The 21,472-nt window shown below is 38.5% G+C and overlaps 1 protein-coding gene across 2 annotated transcripts in view; it reads right to left on the bottom strand.

Moving 5' to 3' along the window:
- The window catches only part of WDR70 (WD repeat domain 70), a 311,717-nt gene that overhangs the window by 93,197 nt on the left and 197,048 nt on the right, over positions 1 to 21,472 (bottom strand). For both annotated transcript variants that reach the window (XM_060146975.1, XM_060146976.1), the window contains one exon: positions 17,906 to 18,080. In XM_060146975.1, the coding sequence (XP_060002958.1) occupies positions 17,906 to 18,080 (175 nt within the window). The remainder of the gene's footprint in view (positions 1 to 17,905; positions 18,081 to 21,472) is intronic.

The following is a 21,472-nucleotide window of genomic DNA, read 5'->3' as shown; positions in this document are numbered from 1 at the left end:
TACAGAAAAAGAGGCTGAGGCATGGAGGGGTTGAGTGATTTACTTTAAACAGCTAATTCTGAAGCAGCAGTGGCATAAGACCTAACACAGTACTCTTCCTCCGCGCTACAGTCTTGTGTTCTCTCCTATGCCCTATCAAAATCAGTGCACAGGGACACTGAGAAAATACACCTCCAATAAAGTTTACTGCACCATCTCTCTCAAGGATATGCATCCAGAAGGGATTCTGAGCCAAAGGTGAGTAAGGCAGGAAGGGAGTTAGTAAGGATCATAATTAAACTTGGGCCAGAGGTGCTAAACAAAGTGGTAATACAGGTACAGAGGCATAGGTCAAGGCACAGTAATTCAATCAGCAGAAACAAAGAAATCAGGCTAGATCATGGAGGAAAGAATCAGATCTCAGTCAGGTTTTGGAAACAGAAATCCAGCCCCAGCCAAAAGTTAGGGCATTTTTCAAAATATAGGAAAAGAGAGTAATGTACGTGGATATTAGTAAATTACCCCTAAGAATTAGCAAATTCATTCATTTATTCAACTGAGTTGGATACGGACTTCAGGATTTTGTAACTTGACACATCCCAAACCAAACCCCTTATAGCCTTCCCTTTCTCTCCATTTCCTCAGGCAAACCTCCCTGCCCTGATGGGTGGCATGGGTCTTCAGTCACTCTAGTCAGTCACTCAGCCTTCACTCCTCATCCACAAACATTTAAAGTCATATCTGTCCTACACATCCTAAATACCTTTCTGATTCACTTCTCTCGACTGGTCTCCATTCTCACTCCACAAACTTGGCTGAGTTCCTCATTATCGCTCATTCGGGACTGGACTCATCTGAGACCTCTTAACTGACCCCCTTGCCTTAACTGTCTCTTGCCTTAATTTCCTCCGATTTATCTTCCATAGAGACAATAAAGAGATTCTTCAAAAACTTAAGTCTGATCGTATGTTTCTCTTGCCTACAGCCATTTACTGAAAGAGAAAAAATAGGCCTCCCTCTCAAGATCACCCCACTCCAGTGCCACCAAGAGGGGCATGGCAAGCTACTGTGTGGGGTAAGGCTAGAGATTCTCTTTAAACAGCATATTCAATCTATCCACTGTTTCTGTAACAGAGAGTACAGAAAGTAATGTTTAGCAAATATTCTTAGCTAACTGAAAAACACAGAATATGTATTGGTTTTCAAAATATTAAAAAAATACTCTCCTATAAGATAAAACAGAAGTATTTGGTCCAAGTGTATCTTTGTAAATGGGGCAACCCCGTACAAACACACAATTGCTATCAAAATCTCTCTCTCTCTCTCTCTCTCTCTCTCTCTCTCTCTCTCACACACACACACACACACACACACACACACACACACACACACACACACACACACACACACCTGTATCAGTTTCAGATTTATACAGGAGGGTCACCTTCTCTAAGAATGTGGATTTAGGAATACAGAAGAGAATTTTTTATTTTTTGGCTTATATCTTATTAAACAAAAGCATGCTTAATTTATCAATATAAAAATAACCACCATGTATTTTGCTATAATTTTAAACTAGTATTTTAGTGAAATGTCTAAAATATCTTTTCCTCTTTGAGATACACATTTTATGTGTGGGAAAACATTCAAGCCTCGTGCAAGTATCTTTAGTACCTCCATATGTTTTAACTCAGAGCACGTGGAAAGTTTGCTCTGCTACTAAATGGTTTATAGGCAAATCTTCCTCGGTTTAAAGATAAAACAGCAAAATGTCATCTGGCTACTAGATCTAGTCAATGACAAAGAATTCCATTTTAGCTATGGCCATTTAAACTTAGCAAAATGTTTTAATTTTATACCATGTCTATAATCTTGATTCACTATCTCAGTAATTAAAGCATAAATATAGTACAGAATGAATTATTTCCTTCAATGAATGATGAGTGATCACTTAATGGGCACAGAGTGTTTTTACAGGGTGATGAAAAAGTTTTGAAACTAGAGAGAGCTGGTGATTGCACAACACTGTGAAACCACTAAATACCACTGAACTGTACACTTTAAAATAGTTAATTGTATGTTATGTGAATTTTACCTCAATTTAAAAAGTATTTATAATTTTAAAATAGATCCATTTTTAACTAAGTAAACAATAAGGTGCTGTGTAGACAAGGAAAGAATTATGAGAGTAGCATGCAAACAGATGAAGTTAGGGAAACAGACTTAACTAGAGAAACTAGACTGGATTAGTATGGATGGGATTTCTGGGGGTGAACTACAGGAATTTGAGAGGGAGAGCCTTGCAAACTAATTTTGGCAGCCTTTCGAGACACCAGCAACTGAGTACGTTCCAACCACAGGTGATTTCTGGTGGCATGCCAGATGTCTTCAGGGGCTTAGGCAAAAATGCCAAGGCAGGGAAAGCATCTTTTGCATCCATGTGCCTCCTGATCTAGATCTCTACAGCTCCCCTTCCTCTCCCTCACCATTCAAGTGCCTACTGTATTTATTATGACCTCTGGTCACTCAATGCCTCAAACCATTTCTTCTTCAGTCAAAGCTTCTGGTTTTTTTGTTTGTTTTTGCCGTATGCAGGCCTCTCACTGTTGTGGCCTCTCCCGTTGCGGAGCACAGGCTCCAGACGTGCAGGCTCAGCAGCCATGGCTCACGGGCCCAGCCGCTCCGTGGCATGTGGGATCTTCCTAGACCAGGGCACGAACCCATGTCCCCTGCATTGGCAGGCAGATTCTCAAGCACTGAGCCACCAGGGAAGCCCAAAGCTTCTGTTTTTTAAGTGCAGGCTTTAATTATGTTTCTAAAGGATATTAGCCTTGCCTACCTCACCTGTGAAGATCAAATTATACTGGGGACATGATTTAGAAGTGTTTTGCAAACTCTGGATTCTAACTCATTAGGGGGTCATAAAATCAATTTAATAGATTATGATCAGTACTTTTTAAAAATGAAACCAAATGGAATGAAAAAACATTAGAGTGCACTGTACATTGCAAGATTAGGAACTGTTATGGTAAACTATTTCAGTTGTGTGTGTGTGTGTATGTCAGTCTGTGCAAAGATATGTATGTAGTGGGTCACAATGTAAAATGTAATTTACTGTGGATAAAAAGTACACAGCTTTACAAGACAAGTAAGTCCTTTCTCTATTATATTTTCCGATTGAGAGAGTATAAAAACTATTTTTCAGAATAAAACAGGGTTACCACATGATGTACACAGCAACTGGCTTCCTGACCACCTGTCCCATGAGCATCTGTGTTTTCTACCCAGGGTAAAATGTTTACAGCAAAAAGCCAAATTCTTTATCAGACAGTTTGGAGTGAGAATAATTCTTTATAAACGAACTGTAAATAAATTTGAGCAATAACTTTAAAAATACTTCTGAATTAAGATTTGATCCGTGCATTACTTTGTAGGATAGAGCTGAAAGCCACAAAAACTCTGATATGGAACAAAACTGGTAAATATTTAAAATATTCTGAATTGCTGAGGTTTAACAGAATCTTGCAATGCTTTTTAATTTGGGTCTCACATTATAAAAATTAAAGTTTCTGAGAAGTGTTAAGAAATGTGGTACGGCTTGGGTAATTAATAGAAGAAAGAAGACAGAAAAAACAAAATAAAACAAAACAGGAAGAATCACTGTAGCACCAAGAGTTTTGGAGCTCAAATCATCACTGGTTACATCACTTCTCCAGTTGCAATGAATCAAAGAGTAAGTTAAAAGAGAATGCATGTAGACCAGAGAACTGTTTTGCATTTTTGGCTCAGACACTATTTTCTGTATATAAAAGCACTACTAGTGGTTCTATTGAGTGAACATTTAACATTTACTATCTTGTTTATAATGGATAAAACAGTAATGTTTGGCCTCGTCAGCTCACAAAATAAATCAGAGCTGTCCTGTAGCTGAGAAACATGGCTCAGGAAATCTCTCTCCTAGAGAGAGGCATCCCTTATATAGGCTTTCTAGAGAGTATAGTCACCCTACAGAGAGTCTGACCATTTTAGACGACATAACAGCCCTATCTAGACAACTGCAAAGGGCTCTGCTTGTGCTACAGAAAACACTAAAAATCTTCTGTTTTTTTCTTTTAAAAATTAGGGAGCATTTACTCCATATTGCCAATTGATATAAAATAATAATAAAAGAAAAAATATAAAATAATAAAAAACATAAAAAATATATAAAATAATTAATAATAAAATTAGCTGTTAAAAAGTAACTAAAATAACACAAAATCAAGGCAGGTTTTCATGAAATCCAAATTCTCAACCTCAAATAACCTACTTATTAGAAAATCAGGCACCATGAAAGGAAATGATCAAATGTGTTTTCTGGAATCATTTTCCAAATCATCTATATTACACCAGTGTACAGCTATTTAAAAAGGCATCATGTAAAATACTGTGAAAAAATTACCTTTACATTAAATTTTACCCATTTGTCAATTCTAGTTTCAAAAAATCTTCAGAAACCGAACATCACCTCCACTACTACCACCCTCATCCAAGAAATGACCTGGATGTCTGCACCAGCCAGCCCCCAACCAGTCTCCTTGCCTCCATCTTTCTCCCCCTGTAGTTATTCTCTGTGCAGAGAATAACTACATGCAGAGTGATTCCTTAAAAAATATAATTTAGATGATGTCATTCTTCTCCTAAAATCTGTCTAATGGCTTCTCATTACCCTCAGAAGAGTGTTCAAACTCCTGAACACAGCCTCCAAGGCCCTACTTGATCTGATAACCTCTCAGCCCAACCCTTCCCCACTTCGCATTCCCTAGAAAGGAAGGCAGTTTATTAATCTGACTCGAATGTGGGAAGGATTCACTGAGAGTGCTTGGCTCAGCTCTCTCCTTTTCCTTCCTGGGTGCAAGCTGCCCTTGGTGGGTAATTATCCTCTGCATCTCTATGCCCTCAGTCTTCCTGGGGCCAGCCTGGCTGGGCAAATCTATCCAATTCAGGAGTTAGTCAGCAGGGACTTTTGGCTTTCATCCTCCTCTACCATCTATAACAAAGGTGGATTCTGGCCTTCACCTGTCATGCTGTAGTGATTAGTCTTATTTACTAATTTGTTTAGAACCCATTTGGGAGAAGGGAATATTAATTATTAGGGCTACCAAAAACCCCTACATACTGAAACAAACACATATGCAAGGCACACACACCTTATACGTGAGTAGAGAAAAGAATCTAGAAATGTTCATCTCTGACTAGTATAGTTACAAGTGACTTATTTTCTTCTTATGCTTTTCTACTTCAGATGAATATTTTTATAAATAAATATGGATTACTTTTTTAAATCAGAAAAAAACTAACCAAAATAAACTTTCCTGGGGGCAATTAAAGAGGTTCCTGGGACCAAGTTTTCAGAGGAAGTTATGAGCTATGTTTTAGATACATGTCTAACAAAATTAAAAACAGAGTTACAAAATGACTGTCTCCAATCATGATTACAAAAATGCAGATAAAATTGTCTTACCTTTTTTACAGACATTTTCATAATTACTTTCACTTTACTATTTTGGCTACCTACAAGTTACCAAGTAGTGACAAAAATTACATCACTCTCGAATCTACATAGCCCCTCTGGTCTATTTATTCAATATAATGAAAACATAAAATTATACTAACTGCTTAGTTATGATGTGTATACATTTGACTCAGTAACAGCAGTCTTATATTTTAAACTGGAAGGTTTTGGTTCATGACTGATTTCCTTTTTTTTTCTCTAAATATCAACACACACCCATAAATATTCATGTAAGTTTTCTTCTATCACATTCAGGGGAAGATTCTTCTGTTTTTACTCACAAGTTAAAATGTTTTAAAAATACTTGCAAATCTTTGTAAGTAAATTCTATGTTAACTCAATTTTAATTTTCCTTCAGGCTTCCCTGAGCAACTTTGATCAGTAACTAAACCTAAGAATTTTTTCGCACATTATTTTCATCAGTTACATTTTTTCCTTCTATATGTTAATGTCTATGCATTGAGATAGTGCATAAGTTTTGCCTTTTTCAGAATACTGCACAAGGTCTATATTTCAAAATTAGAGCATGAAAGCAAGGATCTTTTGGATACAATTTAAATACCTAGGGTACAGAGAAATTAAACCGTTGAAAGTTAATTCAACAAATACCTATACATGCTTTGCATCCCAGTGAATCCACAGGTAAGGAAGAAAAAATTCCTTTCCTGCAAAGAGCACATGACAGTGACACACAAACTTTTTTGTCCTTAGTCAACTTCGGCAGGATGAAAGTTTATCTACTTCATCTACTCCCATTTCCAGCGGCAAGAGAACACAGGGTTTAAAGATCTACTGTAGATACAGTTTTGAAAAGATTATAATCCATTTTAACAATAAGAGTAAGGATCATTTACTTTTTAAACAGCTTTATCAAAGCATAACTTAATACCATAAAATTCACCCATTTTAAGTGTGCAATTCAATAATTTTTAGTAAATTTACAGAGTTGTGCAACCATCAACACAATCTAGTTTTAGAATATCTCCATCAGGATCATTCATTTTTGAACCATAAAGCAGTGCAACACAGCAATTAGGAGTAAAGGTTCTAGTGCAGACTGCCTGGCTCCACAATTTACTAGCTGCATGACCTTGACAAGTTGTTTAAACCTTTCTCTGTGGTACTTTAGTTTTCTCATCTAAAATATTTGGTTAATGGTAGTACTTACCTCACAGTATTGTCCTCAGGGTCAAATGAATTAACATATATACAAAGCACTTAAAACAGCAGCTGGCACAAAGTAAGTGTTCAATAAATATTAGCTATTATTAGTATCATACACTTTAAAATCTATTTATTAGAAAACAATAGGCTAAAAATACTATTGATGCAAATAAGCATTGTTCCATATTGAAGGCTAAATCAAATAACCTATAAAAAACATTCATTTGATAACAATGAAGCTCGATTAACAGTAATTTAAAATTTGAAAACAAGAGTAACAGCAACCGAAAACGAAATTAATCCAAGATAAAACCTATGTTGCTCTGATAGCATCCATTCACCCATTTATTCAACAAACATTAACTGGGAGCACATACTCTATACCATGTTCTTAGGCACGGGGAAATAGCAACTAAGACGAAAAGTCCCTGACCTTATGAACCTTAGGGGGAGACAAAATGAATGAGAAGGCAAATGAAAAACGAAACAAAGTAATTACACAGTGTTAAGTGCTATAATGACAATGAAACAAAGTAATGGGACAGAGAAACAGGAGCAGGAAAAAGCCAGTAGAGTAGTACTACTCTAGTCAGTAGTCTAGTCTGGCTCTAGAACCAGTCTTCTAAATCTATATTCTCAGCTACTACATTGCTTGATGGCTCTTTGAGATGACATTTCACCAGAGGCCAGAATGAGAGGTTAGCAGCCACACTCAGGCCAATAACCATGGCAAAGGCCTATAGGCAGCAAGGATGACAAGTACAAAGGCAACAAGGTGGACAAGGCCTAACAATACTTGAGAACAGAAAGAGGCCAGCTAGCTTGGAGTTTCCTGAGCATGAAGGAGAATGGTAGAAGATGAGGTTGAAGAGATAGGTAGACACCAGAATCTTGCTTTATTTCACTATTTGAATTACCCATTCCCTATTCAATAGCGTGAGGCAATGTTAGGTCAATAACTGGACATTTCTGCAGCCTGGGGAAATTCACCATCACCATGGGTTAAACTATGGCAACTATGTTATTAAAAAGATGAGATTTTTAAGTGGAAGATTAATTTTTTTAAACATTTGACCTAATTCTGTTATTTGAATGTCTTCAGGATTTACATTCCTAGATACATAATCTTCTAGTCCATAGATACACCATCACGACTGTGCAACAGCATCATGGAGAGAATGGTATCTGATTTGCCTTCTTCACTGGGTGAGATCTCCTCCAGTAGTGGGGGGGCTTGCAGGAGAGACAGACAGGGCAGAGCAGTCAGTATAGAGACAGGCATGTAAAGTAGTAAAGTAGAGGATGATGAGGAGAGAACAGAGTATAAACCTAATCTGATTTTAGAAAGAAGTTCTTCTATTTATGGAGAAAGTTGCGGGAGATACTCAAAGACAGGTTAAACACAAACTGAAAGGCTGTAGGTGTCACTCTGCAGAAATGTGAACTATCCTCAATATGTCGTAAGCACCGAAGCAGTGATTATTGTATTGAACATGATTTAAACTGGGGCTGAGTCAAACAGAGAGGATGGACAGAGAAGAGAAAGGATAACCAACAACAGAGGTGAGAGGTGATGAAAGCTGGAAGTAGAGTGAAGGCAAAAGAGATGAAACTGAGGGGGCAGATGTGAGGGACACTAAAACATAGAATTTATAGAAGATAGAAAATATTCTGAAGTTCTAAATGGAAATATAAATTAAGAAAACTAGCAAAGTCAAAAGGAAGAGTGAGTTCTAAAGGAGATGAGGAGTTGTGTCCTGGTATTTTGAGCTTAACATCCTGGCGGGGTTCTTTCACAGGCAAGTGAATGCGCCTCCGGAGTGTAGAAGAACGTGTAGGATGGAATTAAGAGCCACAGATTCAGTCAGCAGTCACTGCAAGTAATGATAACTGAGCTTAAAATAGTTCATCTGCTTGACAGGAGACTAGGAAAGATGATGTCCTTTTACTCTAGTATGGAGACGGTGGGAAACACAGCCAGTGAAGGAGGCTGAGAATAATAAGGACAAGAGGGTAGTGATTGTCACACATGTCAAGATTGCCTCGTTACCTGGAGTTCAGAGGGCAAGAGTTTCAAAGAGTTTCAAAGAGTGATACTGTCAATAAGGAGAAAAGAGACTGTAAAAAGACAGCTGAATTTGGTGCTTAGAAAGTCTTTTTAAAAAAATCCTTAAAAACACTAAAAGAGATTGTACCATGTTTCCTGATAAATCCTCAAAATACCAATTTTCCAGCTCCTTCAGGGCCTTTGAAAGCAAACTGGATGGGGTCTCTGTTTTGTTCACTGTGGTATCCCCAGAACCTAGAATAGTACTTGGACGAGAAAAGGTGCTCAGTCACTTTTGTGGAGTGAATGATGTGATATCTCTACTTTCCCTCCACGTATCAGCCCCTCCTGTTCTTCATTTCCTTCCCTATTGGGCTAGCAGTCCATGATCCCACACATCTTGACCAACCGTCTTATCAACATCTTAAATTAGATGGCCCCAACATCCTTCTATTACATGTTTCCTATTTTTCTCTCTCTCTGCGAGTTTTAGGATCTTCTCTATAACCCCTGTGTCCTGACATTTCATGACGTATGGTTTGATGTCTTTTTCATTCACTGTGCTGAGCACTTGATGAGCAATTCCTACCTGGAAAAATAATCTTTTCAGTTCTGAGACTTCTGGGGGTAATGTGGGGGGGGGCAGTGGGAGAAGGGCAGTAGTAATTATTTCTTACCTAATTGTATCCTCTCTCCTCTACATTTTCTCTTTCTAAAACTTTCAGGTCAAATATTGGGCCCTGAATTGACCCTTAAGTCCATCTTTTCTTTCTCACTGTGCTTTATGCTATTTTCCAGGAGATTTCCTTGACTATTTCTTTCAATACTCCCATGGATTTCCCCCCAAGTATCACCTATTTATTTTCCAAGAGCTCTTTCTTGAACTGTAAGTGTTCAAAAAATTTTTGTAGTATTCTGCTTTAGTTTCATGTCTGCAATATTCTCTTCCCTCTCTGAGAATATTAAATATAGAATTTTGTCTTGAAATATTCTTCTGTTTCCTACATTGTCTCTCTTTCTCCCCTCTGAGATTGCTTTAGTCTCTGTATTTCTTGCTAGAGGATTTCTTCAAATATCTGGTGATCCTTGTCTGTTCATTAATATATAAGAGTAAGGTACTAAAAGCTGATTAGAAACACTATGTCAGGGGTCAAAATCTTCTTCTGTAAAGGGCCAGACAGTAAAATATTTTAGGCTTTGAGGGCCATATAGTCTGTTGTAACTACTCAACTTTGCTACTGTAGTGCAAAAGCAGCCATAAATAATACAAAAATGAATGAGCAAGGGTGTTCTAATTAAATTTCATCATGGACACTGAAATTTGAATTTCACATCATTTTCATGTGTCATGAAATATTTTTTCTTATTTTGACTTTTTTATAAACCATTGTGGTAGGCAGAGTAATGCCTCCCAAAGATTTCTAACCTCCTAATCCCTGGAACCTATGAATATGTTACCTTACCTGGCAAAGGGGAATTAAGATTTCAAACTGAATTAACATTGATAATCAACTGATCTTAAAATAGGGCAATTATTCAAGTAGACACAATGTAAGCACAAGGGTCTTTAAAAGTGGAAGGCGGAAGCGGAAGAGAAGGTCATGGTTTTGCAAAGTGAAAAGGACTCAACTCACTGTTGCTGGCCTTGAAGTTGGAGGAAGGGGGCTATGAGCCAAGGAACGTGGGCAGCTTCTAGAAACTGGAAAGGGCAAGGAAATGGATTCTCCCCTGAAGCCTCCAAAGGAGAAAACAGTCCTGCCAACACCTTGATATTTAGTTCAATGAGATAAGCTACGTAAGTATAAGAAGCCTGTGTTGTTTTAGCCACTAAGTTTTTGGCAAATTTGTTACAGCAACCACAGGAAAACAACAGAATCATTTAAAAATGTAAAAAACATTCTTAGCTTGCAGGTCATACAAAAACAGGTGGTGGGCTAGATTTGGCACATGGGCCGTAGTTTGCTGATGCCTTGTGTAAGCGCTTGCACCAGACTGCCTAGGACTGGATCCCAGTTCTGCCACTTACTAACTGTAATTTTGGGTAGGCAACACAACTTCTTTTTGTCTTGGTTTCCTCACCTGTAAAATAATGATAGTAACTATGTCTATCATAGGATTGTTGTAAGGATTAAATAAAATATTACATGTAAGGTACTTAAAATACTTTAAGTCAATTACCTGGTTTCTAGCTTCCAAAAGTGTATTGACTTCTCTATTCTGCTGTCATCTCCTCTCTAATTCTCTTTGTCTGTATGGATTTATGCTTTTAAAATGCCTTTTCTGTCATTTTAGTGGTGTTTCAGGAGGGAACAGAACTGAATGAATGTGTTTAACTTACCATAGTAGTTATGGAAGTCTTAAATTCAATTATTTTTCCTGCCCTCAAAAAACAAGGATAACAGGGACTTCCCTGGCAGTCCAGGGGTTAAGACTCCATGCTTCCAATGCAGGGGGCATGGGTTTAATCCCTGGTCAGGGAACTAAGATCCCACATGTGTGCAGCCAAAACAAACAAACAAGAAAATACAAGGATAACAATCATCTACATTTAAAAGAAAAAGTTTTAACCTGATTTTTTCGAAACCAGTATATTCCCATTTTTACAAATGTTGCTTCCAAAAATATGTGACATTTTACAAGAGCATTATAAGTAAAACTTTAAAGCTTTCATTAAAATAATTGACAAATTAGAACTTAACTTCAGGGCCTGCAAGTAATTTCACACAGTTTTGATGGTTTATTTGTATTTTGAATTGATGACATATTTTTTTGAAAAATCAGCTTTGAAAAATACACGTTAAAAACTCTATAGAATAAAAGTTGTATGCATATGTTTTCTCTTGAATGTTTATTTAAAAAATAATTATAATTCATATCTACTGAGGCACACTAACCGATGGATATATAAAGATCTTCTTTATTGACGATGGTTGTATTCCCATACGTTGAATGACTGGCTCTAGCAGGGATCTACATTCTTATCTTCCTAAGTCATACTTTTAGTCTCCAAAGCATCTGTCACACTCAAATTCATGACACTTTCACAGCCATAATTAAATAGCATCCTGAGATCTAACTTCAACATTCTATAAAAACTGTATATCGCCTAGGAGCTAAAAAGAAAAGAGGAAGAAGACCAACAGTTATTAAAACCTGCTATGTGGGCTTCCCTGATGGCGCAGTGGTTGAGAGTCCGCCTGCCGATGCAGGGGACGCAGGTTCGTGCCCCGGTCTGGGAAGATCCCACATGCCGCGGAGCGGCTGGGCCCGTGAGCCATGGCCGCTGAGCCTGCGCGTCCGGAGCCTGTGCTCCGCAACGGGAGAGGCCACAACAGTGAGAGGCCCGTGTACCACACACACAAAAAAAAAAACCTGCTATGTGCCAGTCCTGTTCTGGGTGCTTTAAATATATTACCAAATATATTCCTCAAAATAACCAGACAAGGTGGGGATCATGCCCTCATTTCATGAATAAGAAAAACGAGTGTGTAGAGAGCTTAGGAAACTCAGGACTGATGGAATGAAAGCCCCAAGTAATGTACAGTGTAATTGTACGTCTCAGGTGTCATTTACAAAAAATGTGCTATAGAACTATGTAGTAGACTTTCAGCTCTCCATATATATTTTCTAAACTCCAAGTATTAGGCCTAATGAAAAGACAGAAAACTATATTCGAATTTTTAACATGACTCTTTATATTTTTTACAGAGACACACCATTTTTTTCCTCAAAGGAAGGTATTAGAACCATTTTATAAATCACTTGATTTTTAAAAATTGTTTAAAAATATCATTTTTTCCTCTATAATGTACTTCTCTCCCCCCAATAGTCAATATTTCACTGCTTTAACTTAAATAACTAATACTGGGTGAAAGCTGAGAATTATTGTTAAGTGTGATCGGTCTTTGCAAAAAGAAGGGAAAAGACACCTTTTTGTCATTTGTCTCATTCTCGGTGAGATGGTAGGTTCTCAAAACTACCACCAGGTAAAGTGTTCCTGATCTAGGAAGATAGCTAGATATACGGACATAGAGCTATGGAGAAAAGTGCAGAAAGATACATACCAGGTAATTTACAAGCATCATGAGTTAGAGATAGGATAATAAGAGTAGATGCAATTAATAAAACGGTAATAGTAATAATAATTTTGTGAAGTGTATATTTCATGTTTGTAAAATTATGATTCCATTTAAATAAAGAAATTTTGAAAAAGCCAATTAGAACTATATCTATTATTACAAGGCTGTCCATGTTACAGTCTCAAATAAAAAAAGCAAATTGTAAATTCTCCATTATAAAAACAAAACATTTTACTCTGTGTCTGTGTGTGTGTGTGTATATATATATATATATATACACATATATATATATGTGTGTGTGTGCGTGTGTGTGTATATATATATACACACACACGCACACACACACACACAAATAAAGGGAAAGATGTAGAAGGCCGTAAATCAACCTAATCTTAACTTGGGTTATCTGAAGGTGACTGGAGACATTTAAAGATTTGTGGAACACTGGATGCAAGCTACTACTGGTGATTTTATTTTCTGTATTCTTTCTCCTTCATACCTGTTCTCTTATTCACCAGGGGCTTATCTGTCCAGAAGCTTATCTCCTGGTGTGATTACTAGTTCTTGCCTCAGCTTTCTCTGAACCATACCAACCATTCTCTAGTATGGCTGAGAGAATGTGGGCACTGATCAACCTCTGAGCTAGAGAAATGTCTCTGCAGTGTCTCACAGGCTTGAGGCTTTCCTGGTAAGGGGTTGTAGCGTGTGCTCATGTTCCTAATCTGGGCTGGGGTTGCAGGCCAAAGGAGCAGCAGGAGGCAGTCAGGTGGAGAGCGGGTCAAGTTGCTGGTGGTACCCTACTGCCAAGTCAAACTTCAAATATTATTCCCTCCCATCACCTGGATCTAGGGAAAGCAAAACTCCATGAAGACGATGGGTCCTCATTTTCCTGCCAAAATCTTAGTAGATAAAGAGTGACTGCAGTACAAGGAAGTACAGCATGTTCTTTTAGTAAAGAGTCTAGCATATTGTAGACTCCTGACAGATATTAAAGAGCACTAATGCTGCTTTGAGCAAAATATGCCCAAAGAATTCGGTAGGTGTTTTTATTTGAACAGAAGAAGTCATTGGGTATTCATAAGACTATACAAGCTGGAATATTTTAAAAGCCAGAAATTATACGTGAGAGAGACATGAAAACAATTTTTAAAAATCTATCTATGTTAGGGCTTCCCTGGTGGCGCAGTGGTTGAGAGTCTGCCTGCCGATGCAGGAGACATGGGTTCATGCCCCGGTCCGGGAAGATCCCACATGCCGTGGAGCGGCTGGGTCCGTGCGCCATGGCCGCTGAGACTGCGCGTCCAGAGCACAGTGAAAGGCCCGCATACCGCAAAAAAAAAAAAAAAATCTATCTATGTTAACACAGATTACGTGTTTCTACATCATTAAGGATACATGAAAAATAACATCAGTATCTCCCTCTCTCCCTCTCTGTCTCTCATATCTCTATCTCATTATGCTTTCATATAACAAGGACAGTACTTTATGCTACTATTTTTTAATGACTTCTTAGAAATAAACTGACAATTCAATAAACAAGTAAAATATATAGTATAGTATGTCAGAAGATGATCAGCCCTATGGAAGAAAATAAGAGGGATAGAGAGTACCACTGGTGGGGTGAAGGTTGCAACTGTACATAGTGTGGAGTCAGGGAAGGCCTTGCTGAGAAGCGAAAATCTGAGCAAAGTACTGAAAGAGGTGAGGGGGAAAAGCCAGGTGAACACCTAAGAGAAGAATGTTGGAGGCTGAAGGTTCTGCATATGTAAAGGCCCTGAGTCAGGGGGCATGCTGTTACCTCTCCAACGTCATCTCCCCATATTCTGCACGTCCCTCACTTTACTCCAACCAAGCAGTGGCCTCCTCGCTGTTGCTCACATAAGTGCTGCTGAATGGGGAATGAGGGAGCAGGAAGGCAACGCAGACCTGTAGAAGCTCCTCTGAACTGGGCTTCCTCTCAAATTTAAAGACAGCCCAGCATCATATGACTGAGAGGGATGCTGGGCAAACAAACACTCCTCTTGAGCAGCAATGTCCAACAGAACTTTCTCCAATGATGAGAATGTTCTCTATCTGTGCTGTCCAATAAGTAGCTAGTATGACCGAGGAACTGAAATTTTAATTATATTTTATTTTATTTTTTAACACCTTATTGGAGTATAATTGCTTTACAGTGGTGTATTAGTTTCTGCTTTATAACAAAGTGAATCAGTTATACATATACATATGTTCCCATATATCTTCCCTCTTGCGTCTCCCTCCCTCCCACCCTTCCTACCCCACCCCTCTAGGTGGTCACAAACCACCTAGCTGATCTCCCTGTGCTATACGGCTACTTCCCACTAGCTAGCTATTTTATGTTTGGTAGTGTATATATGTCCATGCCACTCTCTCACTTTGTCACAGCTTACCCTTCCCCCTCCCCATATCCTCAAGTCCATGCTCTAGTAGGTCTGTGTCTTTATTCCCATCTTGCCCCTAGATTCTCCATGACCTTCTTTTTTTTTTTTTTTCTTAGAGTCCATATATATGTGTTAGCATACGGTATTTGTTTTTCTCTTTCTGACTTACTTCACTCTGTATGACAGACTCTAGGTCCATCCACCTCACTACAAATAACTCAATTTCGTTTCTTTGTATATTTTATTTTAATTATTTTAAATTGAAATAGTCAGATGTGGCTAGTGGCTACTATACTAGCCAGCATAATTCTAGAATAAAGGTAGGTCTTGAGAACACAGGAATTTATCACTGATAGACACTTTACTTCTAAGAAAAGAAATACATTTCATTTAATTTGCTGAAGTTCAATTGGTCTAATGAAAATTCTATGATTAAACATGGCAATTGTGATAGCTTTACTTAATTATCACAAAACATGTATTAACCATTATCTGCCATGTAATTCTTTGGCTACTGTGTGGAAAAAAAACATTGTTATTAGGGTTTCTTATCTCAGCTTTAGTGTTTCCCTGTAGATGACTTACTATTGCTAAAGTAATAGTTAAGAACATTTTTTAAGCTGTTTTTTTAATCAAACTGCGTTTCCTGCTAGCAAGTTTTTTCCTCTCAATTTGATTTGTCTTCAGGTGACACACATACACATGCAGGTTTAAAACTATGAATGAAATATGATGAATAGGATGTGGTATAATTAGCTTTACATTCATGTATTATTAAATAAACAGAATCAAAGTCTGTGATTAGAAGAATGGCTTAAAAGATTTTGCGGGGGGGCGGGGAACTGGCATTCAAATAGCTTTGGTTTCTACAAAATGGGAAATAGGAGATATACTAATTATTTCAAGAGATGTGCAAGACCCATCTCTAAAAACTATACTGAACTTTATGAAAATATATGGTTTCTAAGAAAAGGCATATATATACATAAATATATATATATATACCAAACACATCACTATTAAAGCTAGATAAGAAAACTTCATGTTTTAGAATTTCTATGTTTAAATCAACAGCACCCAGAGACAATGAAAGCTAGGAACTAAAAAATTTATTGCTTTGTTAAAACTCAGTTTACAATTCAAAGAATTTTTTAAATCTCTGAGCTGTTATGAAGCATTATGGGGTTTATAGTGGAGATGAAAACAGAAATAAAAAGATCTGACAAACAGAAAATGCCAAAGATATTTCCAGCAATCTCAACATGGACTCCTTTTTCCTATCACTATTTTTTACCTTATTCCAAGAAAACTTGACTTTAACTCATCTGCCTGAAAAGACAACTAGGTTTCCTGGGGCCCCTTTCAAAATGTAAGTGTTTGATAGGCAATTTTATTTGAAAGAAAATTATTTTTATAATTGTTAAAAAGAACAAGAATGTAAACTCTATGAAGGCAGAAATTTTGGATAATCTACAGTATTTGCAGTGCCCAGAATAGTGCCTGCATATAGTATGTACTTAATATTTATTAAATTAAAAATTTGACCATCACCTTTTATTAAAATAACTGGGGCTTCCCTGGTGGCTCAGTGGTTAAGAATCTGCCTGCCAATGCAGGGGACACAGGTTTGAGCCCTGGTCCAGGAAGATCCCACATGCTGTGGAGCAACTAAGCCCGTGCACCACAACTACTGAGCCTGTGCTCTAGAGCCTGTGAGCCACAACTGCTCAGCCCGTGTGCCACAACTACAGAAGCCTGCGCACCTAGAGCCCGTGCTCCACAACATGAGAAGCCACTGCAATAAGAAGCCCACGCACCACAACGAAGAGTAGCCCCCGCTCGCCGCAACTAGAGAAAGCCTGTGAGCAGCAACAAAGACCCAATGCAGTAAAAAATAAGTAAATAAAATAATTTTTTTTTAAATTATAAAAAAAATAAGATAATCAATTTGTATTATAACATTAGTGTAGATTTTCATTTTAACTTTGGTAATCTAGAATCATTCCACTTAAAAATTCTTGTTTTACCATCTATGCATACAACAAAACCCTTTTCAAAGCTTATGGTAATTCACAAAATTAGCCAAAGGCTATTCATTATCTTATTCATTATTTCTGTGGTTAAAGAATTCTATGATCCCTTCCAATTCCAAAGTTTATTTATTCTAATAATGACCAAAAACTGAAAAGAAAAAAAATCTGAAACCTATTCAAATGGAATGTCACAGAATGTCAAAACAAAATATTATTTAAATTACTAAAGAAATAATTGCATAACAACTGATGGACTGTCCTTGCTATTTCATGGTTTTCTCAAATCTTTTAAAGGGTATTTTCTAGTGCTCTGCCTAGTCTTGTTTTATATTACTGTCAAATCCTTCGCTTTCAAAATCAAGTATACTGAGATGTCATATAATAAACTGCACTATGCTTTTTAAATTTTATACCAAAAGATTTAGCTTATTTTAAAAACAAAATCTAATACACACTGGAAAATACTGAGCTGGAATGTTTGCTAAAATGCTGTTTACTGCAAAAGTCCCAATGTTTTATCAACTAACACTGAAGTTTAAATTAGAGCTAAACTCAGGAAATTGACCTTCATAATATTTTAACATGATGTTTGGCTTTGTAAGGTGGTTTTCTTCTAAGAAAAGAGGACTTAAATGTCCTTAACTTACAGTCAAATTTCGGTCCCAGATCTGTATGCTTCCATTCTGGCAGGCAGCTGCTATGAGGTTTCCATCTCTACTATATGTACAAGTGGTGGGAATTACTTTTTTACCCTGCATTGTCCGTGGTTTAAACACACTTTTTTGCTTCTTTGGATTTTCAACTTCCCATGTCCTCACAGTCCTAAAAAAGAACACGGAGATCTTCATTTATAAAAAAGAAAGGATTTTAAAATACGAAAGAGTTCACAAAGACTGCTTCACCTTTTAAGCATATAAATCTAATTAATGTTTTTAAATTTTTATTTAATATTTAAATAAATATTTAAATAAAATGTGCATTGTAAAACATTCTACGCTTATAAATGAGATTACCCACTAAAACAAAGTGAACCATCCAAATTGTGTTGTCATGAAATCAAATAGCAAGTGGCAAATTCCACTTTAAATCTGTCAGAGTTCTTAGTTCTGACCCTCTAAAGCAGCAGCTTCCAAACAATTCTGACTATACACTCTGATCAGTAAAACTGCTGAACATAATACACCCCCTACACACACACATTAATTTCTAAATTACATGTGTTAATGTACTGCTATATAACACACACCAGAAAACAAACTGAAAAAAACTGGTCACTAAGAAAGAATGATGTCCTGCTCTAGGGCCCAGGCAAATATCTCATGTCTCTGGGGGAGGCTGACTGCCTCAAGTTTCCACCAAGTAACCACTAATAGCAGTCTAGAGCTGGAGCAGAGACAGAACGAACACCTTCCGGCTCACAGCCCCAGGCAAAGGAGTACTGCCACTGAGGGAGGCTAGAATAAAATCTATATGAGAAAAAGCAATACAGAAAAACCAAAGACTAGCAACTTCTTTGCAGAAACTATCCAGGCTAAACCACTACAGACCAACATCTCTAAAGTTCTGAAAGAAAAAAAAAGTCAATCTAATGTTCTAAAGCCAGAGAAAACATATTTAAAAAGAAGGTGAAATAGAGGCTTTTTCAGATAAACAAAAGCTGAGATAATTCATTTCCATCAGATATGGACTACAAGAAACGTTAAAAGAAATTCTTCACAAACAACAAATATGACACAAATGGAAATATGAATCTACACTAAGAAATGAAGAGTGCCACATATGGTAAAAATGAGGGTAATGTAAAAGACATTAAATGTAAAACATTTTAAATGTTTAAATCTCCTTAAAAGATAAATGGCTATACAGCAAAAATAATAACATATTGTGAGGTTTGTAACATACGTTCAAGTAAAAGGTGTGACAGAAATAGCACAAAGGTTGGGAGGGAGGAATGAAAGTATACAGTTTATACTATATTTGAAATGGTAAAATATTATTTGAATAGAGACTTTGCTACATTAAAGATGTATATTACTAACTCTCAAGCAATCGCTAAGACATTTTTTATAATGAAAATATAATAATGGAGAAAAATGGAAAACAAAAATTAATCCGATCTAAAATAGGAAAAGGAGGCAGCTTCAAGATCGCAGAAGAGTAAGACGCGGAGATCACCTTCCTCTCCACAGATACAAAAGAAATACATCTACATGTGGAGCAACTCCTACAGAACACCTTACTGAACGCTGGCAGAAGACCTAAGACCTCCCAAAGGCAAGAAACTCCCCCACGTACCTGGGTAGGGCAAAAGAAAAAAAAATAAACAGAGACAAAAGGCTAGGGACGGGACCTGCATCAGTGGGAGGGAGCTGTGAAGGAGGAAAGCTTTCCACACACTAGGAAGCTCCTTCGTGGGCAGAGACTGCGGGTGGCGGAGGGGGAAAGCTTCAGAGCCGCGGAGGAGAGCGCAGCAACAGGGGCGCGGAGGCCAAAGCGCGGAGATTCCTGCACAGAGGATCGGTGCCGACCGGCACTCACCAGCCTGAGAGGCTTGTCTGCTCGCCCGCCGGGGCGGGCGGGGGCTGGGAGCTGAGGCTCAGGCTTCGGAGGTAGGATACCACAGAGAGGCCTGGGGTTGGGGTCGTGAACACAGCCTGACGGGGGCTAGTGCGCCACAACTAGCCGGAAGGGAGTCCGGGAAAAGGTCTGGAGCTGCCGAAGAGGCAAGAGACATTTTCTTCCCTATTTGTTTCCTGGTGCGCTAGGAGAGGGGTTTAAGAGCGCCGCCTAAAGGAGCTCCACAGACGGGCGCGAGCCGTGGCTATCGGCGCAGACCCCAGACACGGGCATGGGACACTAAGGCTGCTGCTGCGGCCACCGAGAAGCCTGTGTGCGAGCACAGGTCACTATCCCAACCTCCCCTCCCTGGAGCCTGTGCAGCCCGCCACGGCCAGAGTCCCGTGATCCAGGGACAACTTCCCCGGGAGAATGCACGGCGCGCCTGAGGCTGTTGCAAAGTCCAGCTGGCCTCTGCCTCCACAGGCTCACCCCGCAAGCGTACCCATCCCTCCCCCCCGGCCTGAGTGAGCCAGAGCCCCCAAATCAGCCCATCCTGTCGGGGCTGGGAACAGATGCTCTCAGGAGACCTACACGCAGAGGCAGGGCCAAATCCAAAGCTGAACCCCAGGACCTGTGTGAACAAAGAAGAGAAAGGGAAATCTCTCCCAGCAGCCTCAGGAGCAGTGGATGAAATCTCCACAGTCAACTTGATGTACCCTGCATCTGTGGAATACCTGAATAGTCAAGGAATCACGCCAAATTGAGGAGGTGGACTTTGGAAGCAAAGATATATTACTTTTTCCCCTTTTTCTCTTTTTCTGAGTGTGTATGTATAAGCTTCTGTGTGTGATTTTGTCTGTATAGCTTTGCTTTCACCATTTGTCCTACGGTTCTGTCCGTCCATTTTATTTTACTTTAAAAATTTTTTTCTTAATAATTATTTTTTATTTTAATAACTTTATTTTATTTTATACTCTTTCTTTCTTTCTTTCTATTTTTTCTCCCTTTTATTCTGAGCCATGTGGATGAAAGGCTCTTGGTGCTCCAGCAAGGAGTCAGTGCTGTGCCTCTGAGGTGGCAGAGCCAACTTCAGGACACTGGTCCACAAAAGACCTCCCAGCTCCACATAATATCAAATGGTGCAAATCTCCCAGAGATCTCCATCTCAACGCCAATACCCAGCTTCAGTCACCAACCAGCAAGCTACAGTGCTGGACACCCTATGCCAAACAACGAGCAACCAGGAACACAGCCCCATCCATTAGCAGAGAGACTGCCTAAAATCATAATAAGTCCACGGACACTGCAAAACACACCACCAGACATGGACCTGCCCACCAGAAAGACAAGACCCAGCCTCATCCACCACAACACAGGCATTACTCCCCTCCACCAGGAAGCCTACACAACCCACAGAACCAACCTTAGCCACTGGGGACAGACACCAAAAACAACGGGAACTACAAACCTGTAGTTGCGAAAACGAGACCCCAAACACAGTAAGTAAAGCAAAATGAGAAGACAGAACAACACACAGCAGATGAAGGAGCAAGGTAAACACCCACCACACCTAATAAATGAACAGGAAATAGGCAGTCTACCTGAAAAAGAATTCAGAAAAATGATAGTAAAGATGATCCAAAATCTTGGAAATA

This window comes from Lagenorhynchus albirostris, chromosome 3, assembly GCF_949774975.1.
Source record: "Lagenorhynchus albirostris chromosome 3, mLagAlb1.1, whole genome shotgun sequence".
Lineage (NCBI taxonomy): Eukaryota > Metazoa > Chordata > Mammalia > Artiodactyla > Delphinidae > Lagenorhynchus > Lagenorhynchus albirostris.
The sequence above is the reverse complement of the archived record's forward strand: the minus strand, read 5'-3'. Positions and strand labels throughout refer to the sequence as shown.